Genomic DNA, 23793 nt, shown 5'->3' with positions numbered 1-23793 from the left:
GAACTGGAGGCTGCAAGGGGCCTCATTTAGTTCAGGTTTGCTTCGCTTCCAATAGAGGCACTCCATGCAACACAAATTATATTTTATTCTTGAGGCCATTGCCAGGCTAATTTCATTCTACTCCCTGTGGAGGTATTCCGGTGACCACCACTCACAGCTCCAAGGAGAAGTTGAGGTCGCAGCCTGCCATCTTCTCAGCATAGTGGGGATCAAAGCGTTCATTCTGGGCCACAGTGAACATGGTTTTCCAATCCCCTGTGATGCCTGGGGAGGTGGGGGGGGAGGGAAGCTTGAGGTCTTGGCTGCAGGGGAGGCCCCAAGTGGCTCAGGGCCAGCTTGAGCCGTTGTTCCCATGCTCACCTCCCCAGTCGCCTGTCCCAGTGGGCACTCACCTTTCCTCATGAATTCAGAAACGCTGCAGTCCATGACATCAGCGGACATGGTGGTGTAGTTAACCATGGGGTTCTTCTTCATCTCTTTGAACGATGTGTGTTTTACAATCTGATCCACTGTCTCCTCAGACAGGGAGCGTCCCACAAACTTCAGAATCTTCTGAATCTCCCTTTTGGGGTTCTGAAGGAGCAGAGGGGCTCTTCAGTGGCAGTTTGGTGGTTCCTTGAACAAAAAGGCAGCCCCTCTCTGACCTCATGGCCACTTCCGACCCTGCTCCTTGACTCTCTGGTACTCTGTCCCTGGGGCAAAACTAACTGTTTTCTGTCCTCTGATCTGTTAAGCTGTGCCTGGCTCCTTATGGGTGAGGAACCAGGTACAGCTTATTAGAGGCCAAAGCAGGGCCAGGTCTCTATCGTAACTGTGGCCCCAGGGAGAAGCAATAGTAGTAAATGGATGATCAATGACTGCACGTGGCACTGAAGCTCTGGGCAGAAAAGGTGACATAGGGATCTAGGAGGACCAGTGTCAGGGCTACCATAGCGGAGGGGGGCTTAGGGGATCTTGGCAGATCCCCATGAGGCTCCTGCCACCCCACATGCAACATGGAGGGAAATGGTAGCAGGCTGTCTCACCTCTTGTATGTCCTCGTAGAAGAGGTAGAGAACAGGGTGGGTGCGACTCAGCTCCCACCACTCCCGCACATGCTGGTACCAGGACCCATAGGACACTGTGGAAAAGGGCAGGGGGCACAGACAGAGGTTGGTATTGGTTGTAGCTGGCTGCTCCTTAGCTTCCCTGGCTCTTTCCTCCAGAGTCAAGCCTACCTTCCCCAGCCATGAACTTCTCCAGGAAGCTGTCCCAGGTGCCAGGGTCAGGGTGCACCTTGGCCATGCGGTAGAAGTGGTAATAGGAGACGGCCACATCCTTTGCGTTTCGGGCAACGTAGACCACCTGGAGAAGCAGAAGACATGCACTCCCACCCTCATGTCACATCAGCACCACACGGCACACCACAGGCACTAGACATTCTTTTAAGCATAACATTTCACCCTTCATGGCATTCCTGCAACACGGGCTTTCTTGGTTTGGCCAAGAGGAAAACATTCCTAGAGGCCGACTTGTTTGAATTAACAATTGTATGAGCTGGAATGTGAACCCTGCCCTGATGCCTAAGTCTTGGCTGGTGCCAGGAACTATTATACAAACCCAATCCCCTCAGTGCCGCTATACCCAGATTTGGAACACAGTGTGTAGTTCCTGCCAGCCCCCCTTCTCCATAGGCCCGCAAGCACCCAGGCCCTGCAAAGAATCTTTCACTGGCCATCTGACTCCACCAGAGCATGAGGCTGAGGATCTCTCCCTCTTGAAGTTGATACCGGGCTTGAGGAAGTAAAGAGAACTTACCAGAAGATAGAGCCAAAGCTGGGATGGCCCCAGCAAGGCTTTTCCTCTGGCTCTGCCACTCACCTTGACCTTCTGATCCAGAAGGGACTGGGGGAGCAGGGCCAGGGGCAAGTGTGTCTTGAGGAGCCGTGGGGCTGGTGTACTTCTCAGAACTTCCATACCTAAGCCACGGTAGGGAAAGTTTGAGCCAACTGGAGTCTGGGTCCTACCTCCCTCCACCTTACTTGCCCCCGGCACCCTACCACACACCTGTGGGATACCCTGGCATGCTGAACTCAAGGAAGGGCACCCGGATGAGGATGGGGTCCCTGCGACACTTCTCCAAGTCACCTCCCTGGTATATCATGTCCAGGATCTCACTCACCCAGGTGGTGCCTGGAGAGGAAAATGGGAGGTGAGCAGGGGCTGAGGGTGTGCCCCCGCTCGCCCAGGGTGGGCAAGGAGGGGTGGGAGGTTCTCCAGCACTTACCAGATTTGGGGTAGGTGCTGATGAGCAGGTCATCGGGCCTCGCTTGAAAGCTCTGCAGTGGCCCCAGTGTGTCTGCAAAGCACTTGATGAGAGGGACCCCCTTCACATAAACCAGAGGTTGGCGCACGGTATCCTGGACCAGTTCCATGTTGCTGAGTCAAGGGCCAGAGTGGGGCTCACCTCCCTTAACAACATCACAATGCCATTTGTTGAATTCTTGTTTTAAGATAAAGAAACAGGCTCAGGGAGGCTGAGCAACTTTCCCCCACTCACAGAGCTAGTGAGTGCTGGTGCTGGATTCCCAGCCAGACCTAACACAGCGGACCACAACTCTGACTGCACCTTGGATTTACCTGCACTGCTTTTACAAATCCCAGTACCTGGACCACACTCCAAACCAATTGAATCGGCTGGTGAGAGGACCCACCTAGAGCTTTTGGAAGCTCACCAGGAGATTCCAATGTGCACCTGAGAAAACTACAACTCTAGAACCTGCGAAGTGTTTGGCTACTTTCTGTTGTGACTCCGGCCTAATCCCCATGGGTTTCTCCCCAGTCCTTCCCTCTTTGAGCTGCCTAGACCCGTGACACAGAGGAGACTCCCAAAAGCCAGCTGGGTGGTGGCTCCATTTGCTCTGGCCCTGCTTCCTGCCTCCCATTCCCCATGGCAGCCTGCCTTGGGCAGGGGGTGGGGGAGAGTATCCTCTATTTTTCTTGGACACCCCAATTTCTGGACCCCATTAAAATTCCCTTTGCGGGGTGGCCGAGGCTCACCTCGTTGATAACTCAACAGAAGAGGGACAGGGTTTCAGGCCAGGTTAGAGTTGGTGGTAGATTAAGCTGAGATTTCCATGGGGAAAGGGCAGAGTTGTTAGAGCCAGGAACAGAGCAATCAAGCCACAGGAGCTAACAGTGTAGGGTAAAGGAGGTCTGGCCCACTCCACCCCCATCCTAGCACTCACCGGATCGATATGGACCTTGGCCTTGCAACTGTCTTCTGCTGTGGCTTAGCGTGAAGTATGATAAATGCAGAACTTCTCAGAGCTGACGTTCACAGGTCCAAAGTGGGAGGGATCTGGATCCAGCACTGGGATTTGCTTGTCCTCCAAGAAGGGATGGGTGAAGTTCAGGCTCCTCCCTGTTAATGCTTAGTCACCCCATCTTGAGCCAGCATTAGGCTGGCCTGAAAACCCAAGGTCTGGGTTTAGTGTGCAGAAAATAAAAGAACGAATCTAGACAAAAGTGGGGAAGGGCTATAATCCTGGCTCCCGACTTGCACTCTAAAACTCCAGCTCTGCAGGTAAGCTGACAGGTGTAGTGTTATATTTTGTTTTGTTTTTGTCAAACAGCTTTTCTACTATGCCTGGTCTAGAGGACAGAGGAGTGAGTGGAGGGGAGAGCTGGCTACAGGCCAGTCTGAAGACAGCAGGTGTTCAGGCCCTGGGCAACCCACAGTCCCCAGGCTGCCCAGCCAGTCCATAGTGATGTTGGTGGGCAGTGATGGGGTTGGGGGCAGGGCACTGCTCAGCAGGCTCTTTTTGAGGCAGCAGAGGATGGGAAGATGCAAGAATGCTGGAGTCTCATAACCCTGAAAGTGAGCCCAGGTCCACAGTTCCTGTGTGGCCTCACTCAGATGAGAGAAGAACAGCCCCTCAGAAAATGCTTTCCTTTCCCTGAGTTTCAAAGAGTCTTGGCCTTTGTCCATATACTTGGATTAAAGTCCAAAGTCAAGCTGGGCACTGGAGGTGGGTGAGCTCTGAGTAAAAGGGAGTGTCTCCTAAGTCCTTAAGAACTGTAACCTCAGCAGCAAGCTGGGGAACGCTGAGGCAGAGGGGCCTCCAGCAGAGAAGAGGCTGGTCCTTATGGGGGTCAGTGGCCCTCCCACTCATCTATTCTCCAGAGACCCCGTGACTAGCAGGGTCTCTGCCTCCTAGCTCCACACACATCCTGGCAAACACCAGAAGGTACCCTTAACTCTGATTTTTTATTATACCCAAGTGAAAACTGCCCAGGCCCAAAGGAAGTGGCACAGAAAAGGAATGGGTGGAGAGGCAGGGATGCTGAGGATCAGATCTCCAGCATGTCCGTCCAGTGTTCCTGTGGAGACAAGAAGGGTGGTCAAAGGCAGCCAAGGGGATAGAGTGAGGTAGGGTCCAAAACCACCTCTTACCTCTTCTAATTCCAAGTCTCGCTCTTCCTCCTCGTTGCCCATCTGGCACAGCCAGACCAGGTCTCCCCACAGCAGTGAGTTCTTACAGCTACCAAGGGGTACAGTCGGTAGGAGATAGAGAGTCAGGAGCACAAGCCTCCTCCAGGCTAAGCCCCGGGTGCCAAGGTGAGGACTCAGGTACCCTGGGCCTAGACTTGGACAACTAGGCACTGTCTTCCCAGAGGTAAACCAGGGTGGGGTAAAGATGCTGGACTCACCCAGGGCACTGGCCCTCTAGGGGCAGAAGCTGCCCTGGCTCCTTCTGCAGGAACTCCTGTGCCAGGCAGATCATGTGGGCCCTTAGGGAGCAACCAGGGTGAGGGCAACACAGGGGCCCTTCTTCATCCTGTCAGAGATGGCAGGCAGGTAAAAGAGAATGGGGAGTCATGATGTCGCTAACTCAAAGAATTTCTATGGACCAGACGTTCCAAGGGCTTTGCATGAAACAACCCTGTGAGGCACATACCATTCTTATTTGTATATTATAGATGAGGAAACATGCGTGAAGGGATTAAAATACCTATAGAGACTAAGCTGGCCAATTTTCTGAGTATTAGCAGTGATTCTAAAACAGCATGGCCACTGCAGCTAGACCTAGAGTTCCTTACAGGCTACCTGATCGCAAGAAAGGTCACTAAATCTCTGAATGGCAAGTATACTCATATGCTGCATAACAACCTTTCAGTCAACGAGGAACATATATGACGGAGGTATCTCGTATAGCCTATGTGTAAGAGACTAGACCATCAGCTAGATATGTGCAAGTGCACTCGATGATGTTCACACAACAAAATCGCCTAAGGACACATTTCTCAGAATGTATTCCCCTAGTTAAGCAGCATGTTTACTTAGATTTACTCTGAGTGGAAGTCAGACCTATCATCTCAGTTAACATACTAAATATTCATTTGCCACCTGCTCTGTACTAGACCCTCTTTTACAGTACTGAATAAGAATGGCCCTTGAGGAGTTTAGTATGGGGGGTGGGGGAAGACCCATAATAAAATAAATAAAATACAGTTGGCCCTTGAAGAACACAGGTTTGAACTGCAGGGGTCTACTTACAATATTTTTTGTAATAAATACACAATGGACCCTCCATATCCCCCACCCCCCCCAGGGGTTCAGCATCTGCAGATTAAACCAACCGCAGATTAAAAATGTTATTTTTGATCCAGGGCTGGGAATCCACAGATGCAGAGCTGACTGTATGCACCGGTCTATACCAGTTTCTATAAGGGACTAGAAAATCTAAGGGGATTGAGGGGTATGGAAGGAATCCCCTATGGATACCCAAGGAGGGCTGTTAGAGGGGAGTAAAAAGTTACACATGGCTTTTCAACTTCTCGAGGTCAGTGCCCCTAGCCTCCATGTTGTTCAAGAGTCAACTAACTGTACATGATATGTCAGACAGTAAGTGGTAAGGCTTAAAAAAAGGAAAGCGGGTAAGAACCAAGAAGTTGCAATTTTAGAGAGCCAAGGAAGATCTCATGGCAAAGAGGTGGCACTTTATCAGGACTGAAAGTCTAGAGAAGAACTTCCCAGGGAAAAGGCAAAGGTAAAGTCCTCAAGTTGAAGGGTACCAATGTCGAGCAATGACCACAAGTACTATCATCCCCGTTTTAGCGATGGAAGCAGAGCTGCCAAACGCTGTCAGTGGGTCGTGTGATCCCTCAGTAAACAGCCTCATCCTAAATCGTCTTAGACCTGCCCCAATCTGGAGACCTGGTAGAGTCTCTCACCTGGAGCGCACGGGCGCAAAGAGTGCAGTGGGCCTCAGCGTCCTGCTCTGGCTGGAGCTCGGTGTCAGCAAAGGGATTGGCCCCACACTTGGAGGCCAACACTCGGGGTGGCAGAGGCCCAAAGGCTATAGGCACGTGCGGCGGTGGTGGTGGGCAGAGGTCCTGGCGGAAGTCGGCGCGCAGCCAGCGCAGGGTGAGCGGGAGGCGCGCCCAGGGCGGCGCGCGCAGCATGTGCGCCAGCACGCGCAGGTGGAAAGCGAAAGCTGCCTCGCTGCGCAGGCGTGGAGCCACGTGTGCCAGGCGGCGCGAGGCATGCGGGTGTTGCCAGGCCCACTCAAACTGCGGGAAGGAATGAGGGCTTCATGACAGTAGAGGGAAGGCCCCAAGCCCAAGCCCATCTTCCCACCAGCCCAGTCTCCTTCCTTACGCGAAGGGCGGCCACAGCAGAAGGGAAGCCGTGCACGATGAGCACCATCTCCCTGGGGAAGAGAATGAGGGCGCGGCCTGTGAGCCCCCAGCCCCATCCTGTGTCGTGCCTAACCCCCTCGTCACGTTTCTCCTTCAGTCCTAGCAGGGAGAGGAATCCTCACAAACGGCGTCAAGCCCCGTCCACGAGGCCCTGCCCCCTTCTTAGAGGTCCGACCTTCACACTTGCCAACCCCAGGGTCCGCCTCCAATCACAGGGACTTAACTGTCCTCCACAGTTACCTCCCTTTTACGGTCTCTATCTTCCCTTCCACCCTCCTCTGGAGTCCCACCGCCTAGTCTCAAAGCGTGCCACACACTCCCCCGCCCCCCGAGACAGGCCGGTCCTCTTCTCTAGCGACCCCAGGCCCGCCTCTCCGCCCCCGCCCACTGACACTGGCCTCTACCCTGCTGGCCCCACCTCCTCTTTGACGCCCTCCTCCTGAGTGACCCGCCCCCTCTTACCAGGGCCCACGTCCGCTGGTCCGCCAAGCCCCGCCTTTTTTGCGGCCCGCGTTGTGCTGCAAGACTCGACGAACAGGGTTGACGGTGAACCCCACGTAGACGCGGCCCCGGTGCCGAGGGTTCAGGCAATAGAGCAGGTAGACGCCGAAGAAGCGCCGGGGCCTCGTCGAGCCTCCCGCGGGGCCCATCAAGGCTTGTGGGTTGATTGTTGTTGCCTCTGACCTCGGAGTGGCTTGGGTTGCCAGGACCGCAATATGCTCATCTAGGAAAAAGCGCTTGGGGGCGATTCCGAGGTATTCCAGAGGCAGCAGCAGCAACTAGGGTTCGCGCACCCTTTCCTGGCTGCAGTTAGGGGATCCAAAACCGCCCACGGAACCCAGGCAGCTGTGCGGGCAGTGGACACCAATTAACTTCGGCTGGGGTCGAGTCGGTCCTTGCGCAGACTCTGATTGGCTGACTGACGGTAAGCGCGGAAACCTTGTAAGGTTGGAAAGCTAGGCGTGCGTGAGGGCGGAAGTGCTGAGTTTACGGAGGCCTTATTAAGGGCGGAAGTAGAGGCCTCAGCGGAAGTGGCACGAGTAAGAGTGGAAGTAGCGTGACTTGCGTCAGTGTTGAGGTTCTGCCCTCGCTGGGCTGCAGCCCCCCTTGGGCTGCCGCCATGGAACTCAGCGCCGAGTATCTCCGGGAGAAGCTGCAGCGGGACCTGGAGGCAGATCACGTGGTGAGTTGAGCGGCCTGGATTCACCCAGAGAGTGGAAAAGGGTTTCCAGATGGGTGGTTTGGCACCACCTATACGATTCCGCCCCATAGGAAGTGGAGGACACGACTCCCAACCGTTGCGCGTCCAGCTTCCGAGTCCTGGTGGTGTCGGCCAAGTTCGAAGGGAAGCCGCTGCTTCAGAGACACCGGTGAGGCCCGGGGAACACCCTGCTCAACGCAGTCCCAGCTCCTGGACCACAGCCCGGCCGCCCCCCGCAGCCCAACTCCCTCACCCCAGCCAGTGCGGTCCAGCACCGTCGACTTACGACCCCAAGGATCCTGCCTTCGCAGGCCCCTCATCGAGTATTGAGACTTAGGTCCTCTGTCTCTCTCGTTCCCAGGTCCTGGGGATGCCTCCGTCTCCCGGGTCAAACTAGCGTCAGGGACTGTGACTCAGGCTTCTGCCATTCCCTAACCCCATCTCTCCCCCAGGTTGGTGAATGCATGCCTAGAAGAAGAGCTTCTGCATATCCATGCTTTTGAACAGAAAACCCTGACCCCAGAGCAGTGGGCCCGTGAGCAGCAGAAATAAGGGACCAGAACCTGCACGGCCATTAAATTACGAATCAGGGTCAGCTTCTGCGTTGGTGTCTTGTGTGTGGGAGGGGTGCTGAGGCAGTCTAGGGCCTGGCTTCTCCCCGCCCTGCCACTCTCCATTGTGATACTTTGGGCAAGTCCCTCTCCACACACATTTATAAAGTGGAATTTCATTCTTAAAATCTCTTCTAGGGCAGGCCTCACAGGTCTTTTCTGTAATTCTTGGTAGACCCCTAGACATACCCCAACTACACAACAAGCCCACCCATTTATCGGGCACTGCTGGGTGTTAATGCCCTCTGCCAGCCTTCAAGTTGCACAGATGAGAAAGCACTCAGGGTTTCAGGGTGCTGGCCAATTTAACAAACCTTTCCTTCTTGCCCACATCACCCCAATATCAGAAGCATAAAGAGGATTCCATACTTCTCCTGCAGGTTCCCTCAGGGGCATGGTACCCCAGCAGAGGCTCTCCAACAGCTGGGATGCTGATGTTTTTTGGCCCATTGGAGAAGGTCCAGTGACCTTTTAGCCCTGGGCTTGGCGTGGCCACAGAGGCCCGTGGGAAGACCATGAGGTTTTCAGGAATGAAGGTGGCAGAGAATAGGAATAGGGGGTGGAATAGGGAAGTAAGGCCAACCTTCAGCTTCAACACAAGTGCCAGGGTTGGTAAGTCCTTGCACAGATGCAGTCCCTGAGACCCAGTTGGGGCCAGGGCTCCTTGGGAGTACAAATTACAGGTTTCAGCCATCCTACCCATCCCGTTTCAATGCCAGTTTTTTGGCCCCTAAATTATCTCCATCCTCATCTGCCTCTCTGGTTCCTATTGCAAGGAGAAAGCGTTGGTAAAGCTGGAAGTCATGGTGATGACAGGTTAGCCCTTCTGGGTTCCAGGGATCCTCCCCTGAACTTTTCTTCAACTGTTCTGGGCCAGGAGAAGATCTAGTGACTGAGTCTATTGATAAGGGCCCATCCCCATTCTACAGAAGAGATTCAGAGGGGGAATCTCATCTCTTTAACAGGCCCAGGCTCCAGATTTTCTGATTCTCTCTTCATATCCCTGACTGGGTCCAGTCACTGCATTCTGAGTTGTGGTGGTCCACTCCCCATTTTATAGATGGGCAACTGAAGCCTGGAAAGGAGTGTCTTGCCCAGGGTAGCATGGCTTGTGTAAAGGGTGAGAAACCAAAATGAGCAAACAAAAACAATCTTACAGCTGCCTCAGCTCTCTACCTAGGTGGTTCTCTCTGGCATGCTGAAGAGGGGGAAGGGGACAGCAAATGGGGAATTAAGTCCTTGCTGTCCCTATGTGAACCAAACCCTACTCTGGCCAGGACACCCATTCTTAATAGCCCTGTGTCTCAGCTCAAAGTCACCCACTAAGTTGGGTATCAGAAACCCACTTCCAAATCCCCATTTGATAAGGCCTGACAGGTCTATTCAGGTCCCTCTCTCACAGAGGCCAGGCTCTGGCAGAACCCACAGTGAGGGCTCAAGAGGCAGCAATACTGCACAGGAAGGCTCTAAACTAGAAGGGGAGACTAAGTCGTGGCACAGGACCTGCCCTTCAGCAAGCCCTCAGCTATTCAGTGCCTCAATCTCCTCACCTATAAACTAGGGGTGGGCTATTGCTTTGCTTGTTGCTCCTTTAAAAAGAACCCCTGAAGCCTATAGTTTGAAAGATGTCATGTAGGTGCTAGTTTCTCATTTCCCCACAAGCAACAGTGTCTATACAGTTACATGTAATCTGAAGTGATTGACTAGAAAGGCAGATTTGGGGTAAACATAGGAGCTATTGAGGCTCCAAACTAGGGCCTTGAATAGCTCAGACTTGCCCACTGGAAAACAGTGGGGCCCCCAAAACACACCAGAATGGGGTGGCCACCAGCCACCAGGACCTGTTCCTGTGGTCTAGGGCATTCAGAGGCATTCCTCAGTCCCTGCCATGGGTCAGTTACAGCAAGGCTACCGAGGGGGAAACTCAAGGTCTTGTCTGCTCAGCAGACCCATAATTCATGTGACCAGTCATCAGAGTCTGAGGGGTACCAGAAAATAAAGCTGTTTTTATTTTATCCGCCATTGTGGCCTGAGGAGTGGAAGTATGAATGGAAGGGGAGGGAGGTGATGCCATGCGCCCCAGCTGAAGGCCCTGGAGTCTTCTACTTGGCTTGGACTGTCTCCTCCAGCCTATCCAAGCGCTTCTGTAGCTCCTGCACTGTGGCCTGGAGCTTCCTCATCTCCTCCTCCAGCCGGGATACGACATCCTGGAGGATCCAGCACTGCATCAGGCCCCACTCTATCCTGGGCTCCCCTTAACCCTGGCATCCACTAAGTCTCCCAAGAACCCAAGGGCTTGGGCCCTTCTGTCTCTCCGCCAGTTGCAGCCCAGAGAGCTGCAGGCCTATAAGCTGGAAGCCTGTGTCCTGAGGCCTCGGGATTACCCACTCCCACCCCACTGTAAGGTTGGGCTGCCTCAAAGGCCAGCCTCTTTCCTCTGGGCCAGTGGCCACATCAGTAGCAGCCCCTGCTCTACCCTGTCTTCCCATCCTAATTTCCAGCCTCCCGTTCGCCTCTCACCGAGCTGGGAGTGCCACTGGTCTCTGGTGCCGTCCTCCTGCGCCCAGTGTCCAGGCCCCGGTTGACCCTCAGCTCTCGGCTCTTTGGCGGCACATAGCCATCCTTGAGGGAAATGAGGAGGGGCCCAGCATCCCGACCTCCCAGCCACTCCTCAGCCGTGAGGGCAGCATCAGGCCCTGCAGTAGGCGGGTACAGGTCCTCCTGGAACAGGTCCGACTGTGGGCAAGGCCAAGGCTGGTTAAGAGCATGGTTAGGCCACGCCACCACCCTGCAGCTCTGCAAGGTCAGTTCCCAGCCCAGAGCCCAAGGAGGCACATGGAAGCATCACCTTTCTAGGCACTGTCATGGCAATGGGCTCACACCTCCGCTCGTGCAGCTTATAGAATCTGTGGAAACAGAAAAGTGAGCAGCGTCCACAGCACGGTGGGGCTGGAACTGAAAGCATGAGGTCAGCACTGCCCTAAGAGCATGCTCGGGTCCGGGATCAGTCACCTGGCAATCTCACACTTGTTCACCTCCAGGCCACGTTTGGGCATGTAGCCCATGCCACGCTGGGACTCCTTGGAACTGAACATGGAGAGATAGTGCAGGAACGGGGCCTCAGAAGTGATCTCGAAGTACCGGATAGAGCTGTCACCCTGTGGGTAGTGGGTGCAAGGGAAGATCAATACTGACAGATGCCTGCAGCTGTGGTCCTCTCCAAGCCCCTCTGCCCACCTCCCTTCCCTGACCCCCTGCCCAGCTGGGCCACCTTGCCACAGAGGTAGACAATGTTGGTGTCAGGGTCAAAGAAGGGCAGCAAGACACCACTGCTTGTGTCCAGCTCCTGCAGGGACAGTGGCTCCTCCAGGTGCTTCTGTAGAGACAGGCAGGAGGTAACAATGAGATGGGCCACATCAGGTCCCAGGGTGGTGGTCTTCACTGGGCAGTGACCTGGGGTTGGGGGGCGGGGGGACCCCCTACAGACCAACCAGTGGATGGTGATAAGATAAGGCCCATGAGCACACATCCAGGCAGGTGGCAGGGCCGGGACTAAGCCTCCAGCCTTGTGACTGCACTCACCATGTCCCACAGTGCCACCTGGCGCTCGCTCATGCGGCTGAAGCCTGTGGTCAGGATCTTTCCGTCAGCCACAAACACAGCCCGCACCGGCCGGGTCCCCTCGTGAGGACGGTCCTTCTCCTGGAAGGAAAGGGAGGTGGTTGGTCAGGCGCCCATACACGCACCCTGAGGGCCAGACCCCAGTCAGGGGCAAGAGAAGGTGGCATCTAGGGGCATGGTTGGTGGTGGGTAGGAGCGACAAAGGCCTCTGGGTCCAGGGTTACGGTTCACGGCAACTCACAGCTACAACAGTGCCTTTACGGGGCTCAATGACGCGCACGCGCTTGTCACGGCAGGAGGTGCAGATGAGGCCGCCGTCCCGGCTCCAGTCCACGCTGTAGATTGTGTCCGGGTGTACATCCGTGCCCAGCGTCAGCACAGCCGCCCCAGTGCCCACGTCCCACACCAGGATCACGTTGTCACAACCTGGGCAATGCCCTCAGTGTCAGAAGCCATGAGCCCCCCCCCTCACTGTCAGGTGACCAACCCACCCCTCTTCACCACCCCCACCCCCCCCCCCCGGCACCTGCACTGAGCAGCACATTCTGGGCTGTGGGGTGCCAGGCCACGATGCCCACGCGCTTGGTGTGGCCCTCCAGGGTGACGACAGGCTCCCGCAGGGGCAGTGTCAGGCCCCCGTCGGGGATCTCCCACACCTGCAGAGAAGGGGCAAGTGGGTCTTGGGTGTTCCGAATGTCAGGTCCCGACCTGGAGCCCCCTCCTTGCCCCTGTATCCGCACCACCACTCACCATGACTGTGCAGTCCTCAGAGCCACTGGCAATGACATTATCATTGTGCGGGCACCAGGCAATGTCCAGCACGGGGGCTGTGTGGCCACAGACCATGGGCACGTTCTTGTCCACACGTCCAGTCTAGAGGGCACAGCAGGGCCTCTGAGGGAGGTGCTTTGGCTCCCCAAACCCAATCCCACCTCCCTACACCCCTTCAGAGAGGCAAAGGGAGTGAGGCTGCAGGGTCCCTGGGAGGGCAAGCGGGGCCTAGGGTGGGAGGGTTTGGGCCTCTGCCCCAGGCCAGAGTTGTCAGAGTGACTCAGACAGACTGGCCACGAGAAGCGCAGACTGGGGGCATGGGGCTGGGCACCAGGGCCATGCCAGGTCCTGGCCCTGCCTTACTGTCACATCTGCCAAGTTCCTGCCATTTCTATCTCAGTTTCTCACTTTTGCCCCAAGGGCCCCCAGCCCCACCCCAGCTTCCATGGCACAGGCCAAGGCTCAAGACAGGTGGTAGGGAAGGGGGAGTCAACAGGATTGGGGTAAGCATTCCCAGGGAAGCGTGTGTGTGGTGGGGATGTGGGCATGGGTCCTTTCAAAAGGAGAGGGACCAGGAAATCTGTCATAAATGGCCCCCAGACAGGAGCAGAGGTTTGGAAATGGCCACTTCCGGGGACAGCTGCTGCAGAAAGGCTTCCTGTGTGAAGAGCAGGCCCAGCTCTCACCCTGACAACCACTTCCTCTTCTCTTTGCTTCCATCAGCCCTTTTAAGGTAACAACTTAGGGCCCATCTTCCCTTCCTGTCTCACCCCCCAAGAGCACAGTAGGTTGCTGAGAGTAGGGGTCGGCAGACAGCCAGGGAGGGGAGCAGGGTCAGGAGGGCAGGCCTGGGCAGAGGAGAAGGCCCTCCTACGTGGCCCCTGCCCGTGAGCTGGGCGCTAGGACTTGCTAGGTTCCCCAGGGCTCTGACGGGCCCAGACCTGGAGTCCCTCCCAATTCTGAGAGCACCGCTGGGCCTGCCCAGACCCCAGCGCACCTTTCTTTGTGCTCCCGAGGGGAGAAGGCCCCGGGCTGAGACTTGGGGACCCTGGGTCTCCGGACTCACTGTGCGATCCTTCTTGTGTCATCTCCCCTCTGAGATTCCACATACGGCTCATTTGGCCCAGCTCAGTTTTATAGATGGCAACACTGTGGCCCAGGAAGGCTTGATCAGTCACCTAACCGGGCACCCTGGGCGGCCATTGGAAGGCCAGAGGCCACCTTAGGTGGGAGGCTGCTCTCAGGGCTCTAGAGGCTCACCTTGCTCAGGGGCAGCACCAGGAAGGCCCCTCCCCCGCTGGCCTCACAGATCAGGGCCACAAACTTGGGGTTGACAGCACAGAAGCCACTGTCCCAGGTGGTCTGTGAGACGCGTACATCCTCATAGCACTGGTCAGCCTTGGCCGGCTGTCCAAACACATGCCGGAACTTGCTGGAGCGCACTACCTGCCGGCTCATCCTGGGGTGGAAGTGGAGGGACACACGGGTTGAGAGTTTTTCTGCTTTCAGGTCAGTTCTGACCTTACAGTGGTCCTGGCCTTCCCCAGGACACCCCTCAGCCTAGCATTTAAGGTCTCAGGTAACTTCCCCAGCACCATCTTTCCAGGGCTCCCTGCCACTCACTCTCCTCTGCAATTGCTGTCCTGCTCCCCTCACGCTCCTCTCACCTTCCGCACCCTTCTTCCCTCCCGTCTAACCTGCAGGGCCCCCCCGCACACCCCTCAGCCCTAGCTCCTGTTCCCTGGGCCTCTGGAGCAGAGCCTGGCGTAGGGCAGCACCTAGTGCGACTTGGCGTCAGCTGACTGGCTGACAGGCACAGAGCCTTTCTCTCTGATGGCTCACTCCATGGAGGGGGTTTCTCTCAGTCTCAGTGTCCAGACCTCACCTCCCTCACATCTACAGGGGAATTTCCTAAAGTCAGGGGCAGGGCTGGCCACCTTGCCTCTGGCACAGTGCTGGGCACACGGAGGGAAACAGCACGTGCGCCTGCCTAGGAGGCACATCCGTCGGTGTCAGGATGGCTTCCTCAGTAGGCCTCTGGGCACCACAAATGCGCAGATGGCCTGGGTCTGGGTTTCCACCCCCACTCCCGCCTCTCGCCTCCACTAGGCAGGTGCCCTAGTGCCATCTCCACCCCCACTGGAACTCTACACAGGAAGGGAGAGGCTGGGCTGGCTCTTCTGAGGTCCAGCTGGGATGGTTTTCGCCCATTGGCCTGGCAGAGAGCTAGTGGGGCAGAGGGGACAGCCTCTGGCTCCCCAGGTACCAGGATCGGGGTGCCCGCTGGGTGGACACTCTCTGGACCCCTATTCTACTTCCTCAGCTTCACCCATTTGCCCCACCTTAGGGCCTGGTCCCTCTCACTGGGGGCTCCACCGCCCCTGGCCCACCTAATGAGTCTCCAGGAGCTTCGCAGTGAGGAGCATGCGTGAGCGTGTGAGGAGAAGCAGTCTGGGGGCAAGCGGTCAGTCCCAGGTGAGAAGCCTGGGTTTGAGAAGCAGAGAGCCCCAAACCGGAGGTTGGGGGACAGGAAACCATCACCCCACCCTGCCTCCTCCCCCACCGCAGGTACCAGGCCCGGAAACCACGGAAAGGGGAACTTGGTCTTTTCTTGTTTTGCTCTCAACCCCTCCCTGTCTCCAAGCTTAGGGCAGCCGCTCAGCTCACTGCACCCGGTCCCCCACCCCCACCCCAAAGACTCCCATTCCGGGGAGAGTCAGGGTCCCCCACGTATTCTCAACGTCTCCCCCTCCCACACACACATCTTGGCTGCCCTGGCCCCTCACCCTCGCCTCTTCTTGGAGCTCTCAGGCACACTGATGGACCCTCCCACGCTCACCCACACCCCAGGCGAGTCCCCTCCACGCAGGCATGCGCGGGCTCTGTCCTCATCTCAGCACTGGCGCCCTCTGACAGCCTGTCCACCCCCACAGTCGGCTCCCACCAAGCTCACGCCTGCCCCACAGGTGGCTCAGGACAGCGATGCCTAGTCCCTTCTCCCGGGACCCCAGGCTTACCTGCTGCTGAGACCCCCCCAAGTGGAGGAGGACGAGGAGGTGGAGGAAGGCGCTGAAGGAGCCAGAGACTGCCCGCTGAGGATGCTCTTGTCAAGACAATGAATGAGAAGCTCGGCCACCCGCCTCCTTAGGCGTGGCAGCGCCCCTTTGGGCGGAGCTCTTAAAGGGCAGAGCCCTTCCCTCCGCAGAGGCGCCGCCTCGCCCACCAGCCCGCAGCCGCCTTCCTCTCCTTCCGTCCAGAAGCTGAGTGCCCTACGCTGCCAATTCCGAACCAAAACAGATGCTGCTGGCCAGTCGCTGACAATCTAATCTTCAGTTTGTAATGTCGAAATGCAAAAATACTGTTCCTTCTTTCCCTCTTGGGTCTACTGCCGGCCTACTCGCCATCCTTTCCCTGGCATTGGGCCCATCGGGCCTTTGTCCAGGCCCCCACGCCCACTCCCAGCTAAGGCTATGCTGTCCTTTCTCCCCACAGAGGCAAGGAACAGAGTGGAGGACCGGACGAGGGAGAGGAAGGGCCCTGTGCCAGCTTGCACCCAGGAGATCCCAGTCTTTCTTGTCTAGGCTCCTACATTTACAAATGGGCGGCCTTGAGAGAGTCACTTAATCTCCCAATTGTCCTGTCTTCATCTAAGAGCACCTCTGCCCTGCCTGCCTCACAGGGAACAAATGAAATAATTTGGCACGTGGAGCATCTTCGTGCAGGGCTACAGAGGTAAAGGAGTCAGGTTCCTGCCCTGAACGAGCTCTCTGCTTACTGTCTGCTTACTGGACGGGGAGGAGCAAATAGCTCCAAGGGAGCCAGGCAGGGGCAGGAGCCCAGATTTCAGACTCAAGGGGAAGGAGGAGTCTGTGGCCATCCTTGGGTTCAGGACCCACATCGTGAGGGCAAGAAAGGCCTGCTCCAGAATCAGAGCGCTTCACGAGTTCAACTCCCGCTGTCACACCTACTGAGTGACCCTGGGCAGGTTGCTTAACCTCTCTGAGCCTCAGTTTCTCCCTCTGTAACAGTAATACTTACCTTAAAGATCATGGGGAAAAGAAAGCCTTATGCACTTCATCTGGAGTGGCGCAAGTGCTTAATCAATGTTAGTTCTTCTCATTATTACTGTTTACAGAGTATTTGACCAGGGCATGAAAGGATGAGAAAGAGCCGACAGGCCGGACTACAAAAAGTCATCTAGGCTGTGGGGCAGCCTGAGCAAAGGCCCCAAAATGTAATTTTTTAAGGGACTGGTTCAAATCCTTCTTCCGCCACTGACTGGCTGAGTAATCTTGGGCAAGAGGTCTAACCTCTCTGAACCTCAGTTTCTTCATCTGTAATGGGGAATAAATACCATTTGTCCTGCTCACCTGACAAAGCTATGAGGTTTAAGTGAGACAATGCATGTGTGAGTATTCCACAGATTATTCTGTTGTAAAAACCAATGGGTTGTATGGCACCCGAGAACCTGTCACTGAACTGGACTGGGTAGGGATGCACAGGGACTGCGATGTACGGTCTCTAGCTGCAGTGATAAAAAACACAGCTGGTGTTTACTGAGTGCCTGCTATGTGTCGGACACTGTTCTAAATTCTAAAAATATGGTCACTCAAACCCTCGTAACACCCTAGGGGCACATACCACCTCCATTTTACTGAGAGGAAGCTCAGGCACGCACTGCCTTGAGCTCTGGGACATCTCATTTCCAAGAAGAGGACAAGCACGTCATTGAGGGACCTGGAAACCAGGTCCAAAGGCAATGAACCTGACAGGCCTGGAGAGGAAAATGTTGGGGGAGCACAGCTGGTGCCTTCACCTTCCAGCTGGTCTGCAGCGCGGGAGGGGGGCAAACAGGTATGGGGCCGCTGCCGGGGACAGATGCAAGGCCAGCTGCGGAAATGATGTGGAAGCAGTGTCCAGTGAAGACAAGAGTGAGAGTTAGTTCAGTGGGGGCTGGTGAAGGCCCTGCACGAGGCCCTCTGTGTGCTCAGGAAGAGGCTGACGCCTGCCAATGAGGGGTGTGGGAGGGTGTTCCTTCAGTGTGCTGCTGACCCAGCTTCTTACCATCCCCTCTTTACTGGGGGCCACATCTGGATTTTCCTTTGGGGAACCAAACTTTCCTCACTGGCAATCCCTGAGCTGAGGTTCAAGAGGAGGTTCAGGGTAGGCACATGGCCCGTGCCTCCCTGATCAGAGCGGCCTTTATTGATCCGTTCAGGGATGAGCATCTGATTCAAGTCTACGTAACGAGAAGCAGACTGATTGGAGCTGCTAGGAAAAGAAGCCCCTCTTTCCACTGGGGATTAATAAACAGATAAGCTGTAAGCCCAGCACAAAGTAGTGACCATCTTGTCACCGCGGGGGAAAAGCTAGTCAGGATGAGCTCACACAGAGGACTGCAGAGGCGAGCTGTGGGGACAGACATAGCCATGCCATCATTTGAGAATCTGGATCAAGCTGTGCCTGAACTCCTTAACTTTCCTGTTATGTAATGCATAAGTTCCTCTTCCCACATAAGACGATAAATTTGAGTTGGATTTCTGGCACTTGCAACTGAAAGTTCTGACTGGTACACCCTCCAAGACACCCTCCAAGGCGAGAGCCAGGACCCAGGGCCCTCCCAAGATGTCATAGTTATACAGTAAAGAGGGGCGGAAATGCTCAACATGGGATAAAATCCAAAATCCTTAGCAAGGCCTGCAAGATGTTCTCTTGTCTGTCCCACCCTAAAGAGGCTGAGCATGCTGGAGTTCAGACAGACCTGGGGAACTGTAGCTTCACTCTCTCCTGCCACCCCAGCCTGGTGTTGTTTCCTCATCTCACAAGATGCACTGAGCTGCTCCACTTCTAGAATAGGGTCCCATCACCGGGCTGCAATAGTTACGAACACATGACCAACAGTGATTCATTTCTTCTTCCACATTATTTTCTTGGAATCCATTAAATCCCAAACATCATAGCACTTCAACTTAAATACTTCACTATTTACCTATAATAGACAAAGACTTTTTACAAAACTCTTAGAGTTTTTAATAACATTGCATTAACTTTATAGATTAATTTGGGAAGGACATTAAGACTTCCATCCATAAATGTTGTGTATTTCTCTCAATATTTATATGTTCTCTTATGTGCTTTAACATAATTTTATAATTTTCTCTGCAAAGGTGTTATATAACATTTGAGTGTTTTTCCTCTTAGGCATATTTTAGTTTTGTAGATGTTCTGAATGGAGTCTTTTTATTTGTAAACTTCTTTTCTTTTAAAGCTAACTTTGTATACAATAGAATAATCTTTATTTTCATACAATAAAACACACTTGTTTTAAGTACATGGTTCAGTTAGTTTTGACAAATGTATATACCTGTGTAATTACCACCATGATCAAGATATGAAATAGTTCTATCACTCAGAAAAGTCCTCTCATGCTCTCCTACAGTCAATCCCCATCCTCAGCACCAAGCAGCCACTGACATGCTTTCTGTCAGTAGGAATTAGCTTTTCCTGTTCTAGAATGTTCCATACAAATAAAATAATACCTAATGAGTCTGGCTTTTTTCACTAGCATAATGTTTTAAGATTCATCCATGTTATAGTGCACATCAGATAGGGATTTTTCTTTTACCCAAGCACAATACCATTATGTAATAAATAAATACACCTAAAAAATTTAGCAGTGATTTCTTAACATTACCTAGTACCCAAGTTATGTGCAAATTTCCATGACTGTTTAAAAAAAGAACCCAGTCGTCAATCTTAACACCACCAAAAGTAGGACAACCAGACATTATGTGCCTCCAATAAAATGATGCAATAAGTATGCAACAGCACCTCTGTATTATTATTACCAAAATCACCATCATAATCATCATCTTAAATATCATCAAACCTCTAGATCTTACCACTAGCTTATAGTAAATAAGGAGATATAAGAACAGGTCACATGACACCACAAAAAAGCAATTACCTAAATCTAAAATGTGGAAAATTTTTTAAGACAAATGACCTAGCTTCAACAAATAAATGGCATTAAAAGAAAGGGAGGGAAACACATTCAAAGAGTCTTAAGAAATACATCAACTGACTGTAATATGTGAACTTTTTTGGATCCTGATTCAAGCAAATGAACTATAAAAGATTTTTAAAATTAAGTACCCTCACAACCGAGCCCTGACTGCTCCAAGTAGCATTTGCTTCTCGGCTCTGCACTAACATTCCATCACTAAAGAGTCTTAAGAGCCTGGGGTATATCGTCCCTTTTTGCAGATGACAAAGTCAAGGCTCAGAGGAGAAAAACAACCTACCCAAGGTCATACAAAATGGGATTCAAATACAGTCTGCCTGACTCTGAAACCAATGAGCCCATTCAAACCGTCCAGATGACCTCTCGAAGCAGAGGTGTGCACAGAGGTGGAGAGCAGTGGAGTCAGGAGGGCGGACCAGGACTAAAACATGGCAGGCACTCCGTAGATATGAGTGGAATGGGGGGATGATGTTACACTTAAATTGGGTTTTGAATAGGAGTTTGCCAAGCAGAGAAGGGAGGGATGAGGGAGCAAAACAATTCAGATAAAGACAAGGAAAGGGAATGACATGGTCTTCACCAAGACTGGAGCCTCGGGTACTTGGGATGAAGGAGGAAGTGATAAAGCTGGGAAGATCAGCAGGAGGCAGATCACAAAGGACTTCAACATGTGTCTTCTTAAGGACTTTGCTCCCATAGGTAAGGAGAGGCCCACAAGTCTCCTTAAAGATGTGACAAGGCCCTGGCCGGGTGGCTCAGTTTGTTGGAATATTGTCCCATACACCAAAAGGTTGTGGGTTTGATTCCCAGTCAGGGCACATGCTTAGGTTGCAGGTTTGATCCCCATTTAGGGAGCATGTGGGAGGCAACCAATTCATGTTTATCTCTCACATCTCTCTCTCCCCTCCCCCACCCCCTTCTGTTCTCTCTAAAATCAATAAACATATCCTCGAGTGAGGATTTAAAAAGAAGAAGAAGAAGTGACAGGGTCTCATTGCAAGAGGTTACAGGCCTCCCGCAGCTTTGGTCTGCCATCCAATCCACCCACGGCCTCACTCAGGAACCAATCCCAGCCTTAAGCAGGAGGCACAGAAGGCTGCCACGTCTGCAAGCTCAGGCCTAAGTGAACCTTGCAAGCTACTTCTCACCAGCCTTGTAACTTAGGCTGCTTTCCTCATCATTCCTCTGTCTTATGGGGAAAAAAGGTGAGAACTCTCAATTCCTCTGCTCCCAGCAGCAATAGCATCTCCATCTTCTGTAGACACACATACTGTTTTGTTTTGTTTTTTATTATACACATACACGTTTATCACAGAGGAGGTGCTCTCCTTGGGCCCATCGCTGATTCCTCCTCCTTGGGACACGCTCCTTCCCATTTCCTCAGCGAGCTCATTCTACCACTTACCCCCTTCTCCTGTACTGCTAAGTTCTCCTTTCCACAGACCCTCTCTTCTGGATATAAAAACAAGCTCAAGTCCCCTGTGTCTTTGGGAGAACCTCCATCAACTTGGCAACCTCAAACCACTTCCCTATCACATTCTTACCGTTCACAATTGTTACTTGAAAGAGCTGTTTACACTCACTGTCTCCACTTCCTCATTTCCTCCTTAAGTCTTCTACCTACCTCAATCTGGCTTCTGCTACTACTATTTCACACAGACTTGCCCTCACCAAAGCCACCAATAACCTCCTGATCATCAATCATACCAGCACATTTTAGTAGTTATCAGATGCTACTGCCTGCTGCCTCCCTCCAGAATCTTTCTTTTCTTTGGCATCTGGGCCCCACTCTCTCCTGTTTCTCTTCTTTGCTCTTCAGCTCTCTCGTTCTCAGTCCCCTGCAGAGTGTGCTCCCTTTGCTTAACACGGTATGTTTAGGGTGCTCCCCAGGACTCGATCTCCCCACACGATCTCATCCACATCCCCAGCTTTAACTACACACTTTGAAAACCCCCAATCTGTCTCTCTGGCCCAAAGCTGCTCCCATTGGTCCCTTGTTCTGGCTGCAAACTGTAGGGCTTTACCTGCATGTCCCTTAAGCACCTCGGGAGGGCCTCACAGAGAAGGAAGTCTTGACCTTGAATCTCTCCCTTTTTCACCATGCCCACCACCACTGCCTGAGCTGTGCTGCTGGGACCCCGGCGCCGGCTCCCTGACATCCCTCTCATCCACTGTTTATGGCATTGCCAGAGTCACCTCCCTGGTCAGAATATGGCTATCTTACAAAACTCTACCAGCTCCTCTAGGGAAAAGTTCCAACTCCCTCAGCATGGTGTACAGAGCCCTTTGTGGTCTTTCCCCTCCACCCTTCTGGCCTTGCTGCTCATCATCACCCCCAAGTTCAACATGCTCCCTCATTTCTCCGGTTCAGAGGCTGAACCCTCAGGTGTCTACAGGGAAAGAGTCGAGGTGGGTGTTCCAGTTACCTGCTGTGGAGTAAACCACTCCAAACCTTAGTGGATTAAAAGGACAACACCTTCATTATCTCTTTATCTCAGAGGACTAGGCATTTAACATGAATAGTTGATATGGGCAGATGAATTATAATAGGGACTTTGGCTGAACTTGCATTTGTTTGTCATGCACGAGTGTGAGTTTTGTGTAGCTAAACTTGGTTTTTCAAGACAAGCTAGAAATGTGGATTTTTATATGAAAGTTCACTGAACGGTCTTTCAATGTTGGCAACTAATTAAAAAATGTCTAGCCCTCGCCAGTGTATCTCAGTTGCAGTGTCATCCTGTAAAAGGAAAAGTCACAGGTTCGATTCCCGGTTGGGGCATATGTCTAGGTTGCAGGTTCAGTCCCTGGTCGGGGGCATATGAGAGGCAACTGATCTATGTTCCTCTCTCCCATCAATGTTTTTTTCCCTCTCTCTCTCCTTTCCTTCCTCTCTCTCTGCAATCAATAAGCATGTCCTTGGTAAGGATTAAAACAATTTTTTTCTGAAAGTGTTACATATGAGCAAAACTAAATATGTCTTTGGTTTGTATGTGATTTTTCTTGTCAACAATTTTTTGGACTCTGTTCTTTGCCTTTGGAAATGGCTTAAAATTTCTTACTCCTTTTGTTACCAAACTCTTACATCCCCTATTTATCCTTTAAGATCCAGGTCAAAATTTCCTTCTCTGTGAAGTCTTCCCTGACACCCTCTCCCCGACACAGCCAGTCCTTAAATGCTTTCATTTCTCCCCTGTGCTAGTGGCCCCTGCTGCACCCCTCTCTCATGGTTATTAGTACACTGGATAGTAATTGTTTACAGTCCAGCTCCTCCACCAGTCTGAGTTTTATTTCCCCAGCACAGGGTCCAACACTTGGAATTCAATAAGTATAAGTACTTCTTTCTTTCCCAAAAACACCATTAAGTAACCACCAACAATGATGCATTATATCATCACCATTTTCTTTCCTGACCAGTCCATACTTTGTTCCCACCGCCATTATCCCAGTTCAACCCTCCTCACTTCTGCCCAGAGTGATTCCAAGAGCCTACTAACAGGTCTCCCCAAGTCCATTCTCCTCTACTGCCCCCAATCCCTGTTTCTCAGCCAGACTCTTCCCTAATGCACAGATCTGACCATGTCAATCCCATTTCAAGATTCCTCCTTCATTCCTCATAACAAAATCCAAACTCCACGAATTCTATTAGTGGATCCTGTTTGTACACCTGAATGCTATACACCTATTTTGGATTGTATATTGTGTTTGTGTATTTAGGCTTTGTTTCATAGTAACCTCTCATGTTATAGAATTGATTTGTGTTAAGCACAAACTGTAAATATAAAGAAATGGCTAACCCGGCTGGTGTGGCTCAATGGATTGAGTGCCAGCCTGCAAACCAAGGGGTTGCTGGTTCAATTCCCAGTCAGGGCACATGCCTGTAT

At 53.0% G+C, this 23793-nt stretch overlaps 4 protein-coding genes across 6 annotated transcripts; 1 reads left to right on the top strand and 3 right to left on the bottom strand.

The window, feature by feature from the left end:
• Window positions 1-79: 79 nt before the first annotated feature.
• On the bottom strand, window positions 80-3320 carry LOC129078072 (sulfotransferase 1A1-like). Of its 2 annotated transcripts, XM_054582739.1 has the most exons (8): window positions 3228-3320; window positions 2267-2450; window positions 2047-2172; window positions 1861-1958; window positions 1218-1344; window positions 1026-1120; window positions 393-573; window positions 80-264 (listed from the first exon to the last, which is right to left on the bottom strand). In XM_054582739.1, the coding sequence occupies exons 2-8, from the start codon at window positions 2412-2414 to the stop codon at window positions 152-154; spliced, it is 888 nt and encodes a 295-aa protein (XP_054438714.1). In that variant the 5' UTR covers window positions 2415-2450; window positions 3228-3320; the 3' UTR covers window positions 80-151. The 2 variants fall into 2 exon arrangements, with proteins under 2 accessions (XP_054438714.1, XP_054438715.1); XM_054582740.1 differs by lacking the exon at window positions 2267-2450 and having other exon boundaries at window positions 3228-3260.
• A 32-nt stretch (window positions 3321-3352) lies between these two features.
• On the bottom strand, window positions 3353-7335 carry SLX1A (SLX1 homolog A, structure-specific endonuclease subunit). 2 transcript variants are annotated; one of them, XR_008529931.1, is made up of 7 exons: window positions 7147-7335; window positions 6644-6695; window positions 6217-6555; window positions 4693-4820; window positions 4436-4523; window positions 4259-4362; window positions 3353-3448 (listed from the first exon to the last, which is right to left on the bottom strand). XR_008529931.1 is itself a non-coding variant. In XM_054582741.1 (6 exons), exons 1-6 carry the CDS (start codon window positions 7332-7334, stop codon window positions 4333-4335), a joined length of 825 nt encoding a protein of 274 aa, XP_054438716.1. In that variant the 5' UTR covers window position 7335; the 3' UTR covers window positions 3928-4332. The 2 variants fall into 2 exon arrangements, 1 of the variants encoding a protein (XP_054438716.1); XM_054582741.1 differs by lacking the exon at window positions 3353-3448 and having other exon boundaries at window positions 3928-4362.
• Window positions 7336-7358: 23 nt separating this feature from the next.
• Window positions 7359-10536, top strand: BOLA2B (bolA family member 2B). Its single transcript, XM_054582742.1, has 3 exons — window positions 7359-7867; window positions 7957-8054; window positions 8338-10536. Exons 1-3 carry the CDS (start codon window positions 7805-7807, stop codon window positions 8435-8437), a joined length of 261 nt encoding a protein of 86 aa, XP_054438717.1. The 5' UTR covers window positions 7359-7804; the 3' UTR covers window positions 8438-10536.
• Window positions 10491-15987, bottom strand: CORO1A (coronin 1A). Its single transcript, XM_054582738.1, has 11 exons — window positions 15906-15987; window positions 14149-14347; window positions 12868-12990; window positions 12644-12773; window positions 12359-12543; window positions 12079-12198; window positions 11768-11872; window positions 11509-11654; window positions 11345-11402; window positions 11017-11232; window positions 10491-10703 (listed from the first exon to the last, which is right to left on the bottom strand). Exons 2-11 carry the CDS (start codon window positions 14344-14346, stop codon window positions 10599-10601), a joined length of 1386 nt encoding a protein of 461 aa, XP_054438713.1. The 5' UTR covers window position 14347; window positions 15906-15987; the 3' UTR covers window positions 10491-10598.
• Window positions 15988-23793: the final 7806 nt, after the last annotated feature.

The sequence above is a fragment of the Pteronotus mesoamericanus genome, unplaced genomic scaffold (assembly GCF_021234165.1).
Source record: "Pteronotus mesoamericanus isolate MK-2021 breed Mesoamerican mustached bat unplaced genomic scaffold, CSHL_Meso_final contig_72, whole genome shotgun sequence".
In the NCBI taxonomy this organism is placed as follows: Eukaryota; Metazoa; Chordata; class Mammalia; order Chiroptera; family Mormoopidae; genus Pteronotus; species Pteronotus mesoamericanus.
The sequence above is the reverse complement of the archived record's forward strand: the minus strand, read 5'-3'. Positions and strand labels throughout refer to the sequence as shown.

Bases quoted from the DNA above. Each gene is read 5' to 3' on its own strand.
- LOC129078072 (XM_054582739.1), bottom strand. From the start codon at position 2,414: ATGGAACTGGTCCAGGATACCGTGCGCCAACCTCTGGTTTATGTGAAG. The intron at 2,173-2,266 runs GTAAGTGCTGGA...TTTCCTCTCCAG, and splicing joins CAGCACCTACCCCAAATCTG to GCACCACCTGGGTGAGTGAG. The intron at 265-392 runs GTGAGTGCCCAC...CCACCTCCCCAG, and splicing joins TTCTGAATTCATGAGGAAAG to GCATCACAGGGGATTGGAAA.
- SLX1A (XM_054582741.1), bottom strand. From the start codon at position 7,334: ATGGGCCCCGCGGGAGGCTCGACGAGGCCCCGGCGCTTCTTCGGCGTC. The intron at 6,556-6,643 runs GTAAGGAAGGAG...TCCTTCCCGCAG, and splicing joins CTGCTGTGGCCGCCCTTCGC to TTTGAGTGGGCCTGGCAACA. The intron at 4,821-6,216 runs GTGAGAGACTCT...CATCTCTGACAG, and splicing joins TTTGCGCCCGTGCGCTCCAG to GATGAAGAAGGGCCCCTGTG.
- BOLA2B (XM_054582742.1), top strand. From the start codon at position 7,805: ATGGAACTCAGCGCCGAGTATCTCCGGGAGAAGCTGCAGCGGGACCTG. The intron at 7,868-7,956 runs GTGAGTTGAGCG...TCCGCCCCATAG, and splicing joins ACCTGGAGGCAGATCACGTG to GAAGTGGAGGACACGACTCC. The intron at 8,055-8,337 runs GTGAGGCCCGGG...TCTCTCCCCCAG, and splicing joins CCGCTGCTTCAGAGACACCG to GTTGGTGAATGCATGCCTAG.
- CORO1A (XM_054582738.1), bottom strand. From the start codon at position 14,346: ATGAGCCGGCAGGTAGTGCGCTCCAGCAAGTTCCGGCATGTGTTTGGA. The intron at 11,873-12,078 runs GTGAGTGCAGTC...CTGTCTCTACAG, and splicing joins AGGTGGCACTGTGGGACATG to AAGCACCTGGAGGAGCCACT. The intron at 11,655-11,767 runs GTGGCCCAGCTG...CACTACCCACAG, and splicing joins TTGTCTACCTCTGTGGCAAG to GGTGACAGCTCTATCCGGTA.